Genomic DNA, 7,657 nt, shown 5'->3' on the forward strand with positions numbered 1-7,657 from the left:
GCGCTGCAGTGTGTCTTGACCTTCAACGTGCTGCGTGCGAATCGTATTGTCAACACGCTTTATGGCTTCTCTGAAGGAGACGAGTCCCGTTTCCATGCATGCAGTTCTCACTTGACGTTCGCTTAACTTTTCAACGCATACGTTACAATCATCCAGTCGCAAAATCTGTTCCTAGAATGTTACTCGTGTTGTAAATAAGCTATTTAATAATACGTATATTATTAATAATAGGATATTAGGTAGATGAAGAACCATTGGATCTGCTGGGAAAGCATAGGAGATGTACGCGTTTTTCTCGTGGTGCATACAGCACACACAACATGCCATGTCTGTAGTGGATATCATTTTCAGAGGTGTTGTACGTGTTCACATGTGAAATATTACGTATTAATATACGTAAATTATGCGGCGCGATAGAGTGCTAGTTGTAGACGTATTACATATAGTCGTACATGTACGTATTCAAATCTATTCACTGCTTTGTGGAGTTTATTAGCGATGTTTGCGCTGACATGCATATAGGTGTAGTATGTCTGTATGGCACAGAAGTTAGCTTTCCAAAGTTTTGTAACCCTGTAGAATAATACCCAGTGTAAGGTCTGCACAGTCAAGTACTACCGAGTATATGAAGATATTAGAAGTCTTGCTACGTATTTTAATATGTTATAAACCGCTAATGGGTCATATATATATATATATATGTATATATATATATATATATATATATATATATATATATGTAATGTAAATGTATAACGCGCGTTGTTCGAATTGTGCTTTTGTGCCTCGCGGTGTAGTCTCAAACGTATTTATACTTTTACCATTTTTTTTAGCAAAAATAACCACTAAACACTAGCCGAGTATGCATGTTTCGGCTGAAATATTCAGGAACTTGAATGCTTAGGTAAGACAAGCCACCATCTGCAACCTAGCCAGCAACTCTGAAGGTTTTCCTGGTGTCTGTGTAACACAAGGAGGACTCACAGAGTGTGAGAGGTTGAATATCCTCGTAGCGTCTATCATACCTGTATGCCCAACCAGGTCTGTCGCATTAGAACTGATAGCTTGGTACAGTACGCCATGTTGATAATTGTCTAGTATGTAAAAATTTGTACAAATTCACGACATGCTGCCGCATTAGTATTACCTTTTTTGTAAATATTGTAAATGTTTGTCATCATGTGAAATTAAATATGTATTTATCTGTGAACTGAACACGAATATCTTTACTCTACTCTCTACTATTGATCGACTCATGAGTGCTACGGCACGATTCCTCAACATGTATCCGACTCAAAAACGCATACAGGGTGTTTAGCTAATTAGAATTCTATTCACACGATTTCACAATATACACAAATTGCCAAATTCAAATTACCATAAAAATTCCCCCATACAATTACCTAAATTAATGTTTTCTTTTCAAACCCACTGTCGCTATCACGTCCACATTACAAATAACAGATTGTAGTGTGTTATACTACCAATGTGACTTACCAATTTATTTAAAATTCTGAAACTTACCTCAATGAATGTATTTCTTACGAAATGCATGAGCTACACTGATAAGCAGCAATAATACAAGATGACAGATCACAAATACTGTACATATACGTCCTATATATATACCAAACCGTGCAAGTGATATGCAACAAGTTGTCCTTTACATTACATTGTGAATCAGTCTGTGCTCTGTGGCATACAAAATTAGAGTGCCTCACTACCTATCACGTCTTCCTATGACGTCACAATGGGAATTATTTGTCACATTCACCACTAGGTGGCGCACCCGCGATCCGTGCTATTCCGCAGGCTCGGTCACTCGCGTATTGTCATTTGCTCTCGCCCGTTTTCTCGCCAAGTAACGCTCCCTGGCGGAGGCCACCGCATCTTCCCTGTTACGTTTCGCAAACTTTGCCATTGGGTCGGGCTTCACTGGTGCTGGTGTCTCAGTAGTGAGGTCTTCCTCTTCCGGTTCACTAGAAGAAGCGCTGGCAAGAATAGGTGGCCTAGCTGGACCAACTATCTCCTCTTCTTGCACGCCCTGTGGCCGCTCTTCTTGATCTAGCTTTGCAGATGCAGCTTTGTCTTGCCTCGGCTTCTCTCTGTCTCCTGCCGATTCGGTATCGCTGACTGCTGTCGCCTCCTTGCCCTGCATCACATCATCTTCGCGTGGTATCGCTTTATCTTTGTCTGGTGACACCTCGTCTTTGTCCAAGCTTACATTGGCGATGCCTTGGCTAGACTCGGCAGTTTTATGAGCTGTTGCCGAGCCATGCTGAGGAGGTTCTCCTTCGCTCTGTCGTTCTCTGTGCTGTTTTCGTTCAGAATCTCGGTCCGAATCCCTACTTTTGTCTCTACGATCTCTGTCATTTTCTCTATCACTAGATCTATCTTGGCTGCGAGCTCTACGCCCGTCTCTGTACCTGTCCTCTTCTCTGTCTCTGGTTCTGTTACTATGCCTGTCCCTATGTCTGCCACTGTCTCGATCTCGGTCTCTATATCTACTGCTGTCTTTATCTCTACTCCTACGCCCTCTATCTCTTTCTCTATATCTCCCACTGTCTCTATCCCTGCTCCTGTCACGCCCTCTATCCATGCTTCTGTCACGCCCTCTATCCCTGCTCCTGTCACGCCCTCTATCTCTGCTCCTGTCACGCCCTCTATCTCTGCTCCTCCTTCGCTCTCTATCCCTGCTCCTCGTTCTCTCTCTATCCCGGCTCCTGTCACGCCCTCTATCCCTGCTCCTCGTTCGCTCTCTATCCCTGCTCCTGTCACGCCCTCTGTTACCTCTGTTTCTATGTCTGCTACTGTCTTTATCTTTGGTTTGGTTGCGCTCTTCACCTTTGCTACTGGCCCTATCTCTGTCTCGCTCAGACTCCCCATCCCTGCTTCCGCTCGCGACCGTATCTTGCTGAGCGACGCTGTCAGTAGAAGTCTTCTCCTGCAACGTCTCTGCTAGTGTGGCTTCATTCTCTTCCTCGTCGTTCCTCGCAGGCACTGACCGAGCGTTGTCTGCTGCCGTATCGTTGCTGGCTGGTGGCGGCTGCGCTGGCTCACTGCTCGACGAATCGTCGTCGATATCCGTGTCTGCATCTTCCTCAAACGTCTCCGCCTTCATCGCCGGTTGCAGCGCATTGTTCGATTGTTCCGCCTGCCTCGTGGTGACCCGATCGCCTTCAATCTGCGACTCTTCGATCTTGACTGGCAGCTGGCGTTCCTCAGAAGTGGCTTTCGCCTGTGTCGTGTGCTTCGCAGCAGCCGTGGATGGGTCCAACGGCTCGAGCTTTGGCGGACTGCTGTCCCCAGACGGTTGGCTGTGTGAAAATACATTTCGATTGTTTGAGTATAGAAGCAGATTGATCGATCAAGTATGAGTGACTCGAGCGAGACTGTTTTACGTTTAAGAAGCAAAAGCAGGAGCAGTTCTCGGACCCGTTGCCAGAAACATAGCAATGCTACGAGTAAAGATAATGCTATAATAATACTTAAAGCTAATGTTAAGTGATGAAAATAGCGCTGACATAAACACATTACAGCTATAAACAAATATACGATAATAGGAATTTGGTGTAATTACTTAATTTGCTGACAACGCTGCTTACTGAATGAGAATCGATCACAAATCTCAAATTCAAGTATGTCTCATATTGTGCATCAGGCGAAGGCATGCATGTTGCGATACAAATGTTGCAACTCATCAAAACATAAGAAGTAAAAGAACAATTGTCACGTTTGTGAGTAGCTGTTGTGATAGGTGATTGGGAGATAACGTTTCCAAGGTTTCTCATGAAAAATGTAGCTTTCACTAAAAATATATTACAATACAATATCAATATAATTGTAATTTTGGTGTGTAATATCATTCTTTTAACCTGCGTTTTATGGTTACAAGGTGTTGAATATCATAGACTTACGAGAAAATATACTAGCATTTTTCATTCTCGTAACTTTACATTGTTTCTGTCAATAGTGAATGGGAAAAGGTTAATGTTAGGGTATTAATGTTAAGAGTAAAATGTTTCTGACAATGCTCCAAGGAAAGGATGGGGTTCGGTGAATGCAGAGGAGAAAGGTGAAGACCCCCTGGTCATTAACTCCCTCATCAGAATAAATGTGTACCTTTCTGATTGTTGTATACTGCTTGATATAGCTGCTGACTTCAATGCAGCATCTGGCATCTTCTCCTCTCCCACTTGCTGCTTAAGCAGATGTCTATAGAACCCACTCAAGTCCTTCTGCTTTGTAACATCTTGCAGAGCTAGAAATGAAAGTCACTTGTGACAAGATTTTCACGAAACACGTGCAAATTCTATCACCAAATTAAGTTACTAACAACGTTCATCTGTACAAATAACGGATAAAATAAAATAAATACATGTGTGGAATTTAGACAAACGAGCATATAGTTTCTGTGTAGATCTATGCTAGTCATATCTTGTATTGGATGCTGTAGCATAAGATGAATACCAACAAATACAGTCTATAAAATAGAGCTATACCTTCGAGTTCAGCCATGCGTTTCTCTCTTTCCTCTTCCTCTTGTCTCTCCAACAGTTTCTTCTTGTATGCGGATGTTACAAATGCATCTTTATCTGCAAACTCATTCCCTTCAGCCTCCCGCTCCATCTGAATTTGTACCTCTTTTCTCCTTTCTTGCTCTTTTTTTCTCAACTCGGCAGCTTTTAACAACTTTTCGATGTACTTAGGCTGTAATGAGAACACAGTTAAAACTATATAAGGAAAATAAAAAGCCCTACTCATGATTCGATATATTTCTGCCAAACAAATAAATCACCAAATCAAGTGTTTGAAGTTTACTGGCTGTCATCTTAGGAATACCAGTGGCACCAAGATATTTATATAATAGGCCTATAGTTGTTTTTCCTACGCGACTAGATTACATGACTACTACACCTTGCGATCTTTCTGAGTCAACTTTGCCTCCATTTCCTTCTTCTTCTCTTCGATCGAATCATAGACGGTGTCATACTCATATACATTAGGATCCTGTTCAATAGCCTTTTGCATTTGTAGCTTTGTCTCCTTCTTCAATCGATTGAGATTGGTCTCGGCTGGACCCCTAAGAGGCCCTCGATGTTTCGTCTGGTATAAAATAGAAGCATTTATTACAATATTAGCAAGTCTTTGGCATACAAATAATGAAATGACATACATGCAGATAACTTATGTAAACTATGATAACAGTTAGGCAGGTTAGACGTCTGTTATTCTCAGATCAATAAATTTGCATGATACACAATCTGAAAATGTACAAGAAATCTATAGATTTAATTTGTTTTGGTACAATTTTGCACAGAGCATGATGACACCAGTTGGTTCCCAGTGTTCTGCGATGGCACAATGAATTCACGATTTTCATGATAGTGGGGATTAATTTGTATTTGTAATTTAGCTTGACTGTAAAAACATTACGATAGTAATTAGAATAGCTCTCTAACATCAAGACAATGTAGCTTTAATGACAATACCATGGATAAGTTTACATAAAAATAATATGATTGATTGACAGATTCATATCCTCATATTTTACAGCATATTACCTCATCATCGCTATCTTCATCAAAGATAGATGGTTTGACACTCAGATTTGGTTTCTGCTTTTTCTGTGACAAGATTAATCCATACCTGAAACGTATATCAAATATTGAGTGATATTAATCATATTAACTGGATTGTATATATTATATGCTCATGGTTTTAGGTATATATAACTAAGCTGTAGCTAGTGACCAAAGTTACACGTTTATTCCGTATATCTATCTGTTAAAATAGATAGTTCATTAGATCATACACCTATATTTTTGTTCAGTATCATCAGTTTCATCCAAGGTCTAGACTGACTCTATAATTTGTATTTGCCATTGTGGGTAGTGGCCACAGAGACATAGGCCCAAGCCTAGTGTAGCACCCCAGATTAGTGTAGTACATATGCGAAAACATATTGCGGAGGTCCCAAACTATCCTTGATCCAAAACATGGATCTAACCCCCAAAATAATCTCAAAATTAATTTCAACATAGATCTGCACACTCTATATGAAATATAATATACTAGAGAAACCACAATGTTTGTGATAAATTAGTAGTTTAATTACCAGCAATGTATGAAACTGAAAAACTAGTATGAGAGGTAACATCCCAGTTGGCCTACTCCCATTTCATCTACTCTCAAAATCTGCAATATTCCCATTTTGCCTACTCCGATTATTCTACTGTATTTTCTATTTTTGTCCAGTTGTGTTCTCATTATTTGTACCTATATTTTCTTCTGGTTACTGTAGTCTATGTACATGCCAATCACTACCATAATTAATTAATTATAAATGATTATTTAGTGAACAAACCGATCGTAGACGAAATGGAAATGGGGTAGATTTTGAGCGTAGACGAAATGGGTGTAGGCCAACTGGTAATTTTGTTGTAGGCAAAATGGGAATTTTGCCGTAGGCAAAATGGGAGTAGGCCAACTGGGAATAAACCGTATGAAACACTATATAGTGTCAGTAGGGAAGCTGTTTGAATACGGCTAATTAGGAAAGTGAATCAACAAGGGTAGGTCATTCGCAATAGCATAAATATATCAACACCATTTCTCTTTCTTGCTCTGTCTGTCTGTCTCTCTCTCTCTCTGCTGCCCTCACTTTTCTGGCTGCCGTTCTCTCTTTCTCTATCTGTGCGTGTTGTGCGTGCATGTTGTGCGTGTGCTCGTGCGTGCGTGTGTCCGTGTGTGCTTGCGCGCGCATGTGTGTATGCACATGCATGTTTATGTTCATAACAACTTAACCAATCGCCATAAATCATAATAAAAAATATGCCTATACAACACTAGTCTATCAGACACAGTCAACAACATGCCATGGCATGGTCACAGACTCACACTAACAGACAAAGATTATAAGATTATACCACTACCACTACCAGGAGTCTGGACCATCAATAACATTGTCATTGATAGACTCCTGATTATAATACTGGTTTTCAGCCAGCATAGCCAGGACTACATCTAATAGTCTAACCATGAGATCGCTGCCATGTCTATGCGACAACGATTTACATAAATCCATACGGCAGAAAAGAGCAAAATTTATGCATTAATTTATTACTTATCAAGATATTATTTATTGCTATTTACTGTTTGGGCGCTGCCATCTTGGAAACACAGCATGAAGAGACTGGCGTCAGATTCGAAAACGTGATCCGCTAGATGGCGCATAAATTGTCTTCAGGTGGTGAACAACAGAGGGCGTCCATAGGCAGCAGATCTAAATAAGCATCGAACAGAAATTAATTAAAAATAGTCACACTGTTACGTCGCTTACACAACATACACTTTATTCATGTTGAATAACTACAGATTCCTGCTCTGTGCTCCGCTCGAAACTTTTGCAGCGCTATGATGCGAATTTCTGCAAAGTTGTCTGAACACATTTCAAACACAAAAATGACCAACCGGTCGCTGTGGCTACGCCGCCTGACGGAATGTCACAAATACGCAACAAGATCAATTTTACTTCTAATGCCTTCTAGACGTCCACGGGGAATTTAACTTGCGTGCATAATGCCAAAAAGTCATTTTCTAGAGACGAAATAGTGCAAGAGAGAGAGAGAGAGAGAGAGAGAAAGACAGAGAGACA

The 7,657-nt window shown here is 40.6% G+C and overlaps 2 protein-coding genes across 2 annotated transcripts in view; one reads left to right on the top strand and one right to left on the bottom strand.

Moving 5' to 3' along the window:
* Nucleotides 1-849, top strand: part of LOC106805382 (TNF receptor-associated factor 4-like) — a 23,511-nt gene extending 22,662 nt beyond the window's left edge. Inside the window, exon 5 of the mRNA XM_014806945.1 lies at nucleotides 834-849. Within this exon, the coding sequence (XP_014662431.1) occupies nucleotides 834-849 (16 nt within the window). The remainder of the gene's footprint in view (nucleotides 1-833) is intronic.
* A 462-nt stretch (nucleotides 850-1,311) lies between these two features.
* LOC106805399 (nuclear speckle splicing regulatory protein 1-like) lies at nucleotides 1,312-7,206 on the bottom strand. Its single transcript, XM_014806969.1, has 6 exons — nucleotides 7,156-7,206; nucleotides 5,565-5,649; nucleotides 4,918-5,106; nucleotides 4,503-4,710; nucleotides 4,123-4,261; nucleotides 1,312-3,317 (listed from the first exon to the last, which is right to left on the bottom strand). The coding sequence occupies exons 1-6, from the start codon at nucleotides 7,170-7,172 to the stop codon at nucleotides 1,802-1,804; spliced, it is 2,154 nt and encodes a 717-aa protein (XP_014662455.1). The 5' UTR covers nucleotides 7,173-7,206; the 3' UTR covers nucleotides 1,312-1,801.
* Between the last annotated feature and the right edge of the window lie 451 nt (nucleotides 7,207-7,657).

Source organism: Priapulus caudatus, unplaced genomic scaffold (genome assembly GCF_000485595.1).
Source record: "Priapulus caudatus unplaced genomic scaffold, Priapulus_caudatus-5.0.1 Scaffold112, whole genome shotgun sequence".
Taxonomy (NCBI): domain Eukaryota; kingdom Metazoa; phylum Priapulida; class Priapulimorpha; order Priapulimorphida; family Priapulidae; genus Priapulus; species Priapulus caudatus.

Bases quoted from the DNA above. Each gene is read 5' to 3' on its own strand.
- LOC106805399 (XM_014806969.1), bottom strand. The intron at 4,711-4,917 runs GTGTAGTAGTCA...TTCTCATTACAG, and splicing joins TGACTCAGAAAGATCGCAAG to CCTAAGTACATCGAAAAGTT. The intron at 4,262-4,502 runs GTATAGCTCTAT...TTTCATTTCTAG, and splicing joins ACGCATGGCTGAACTCGAAG to CTCTGCAAGATGTTACAAAG.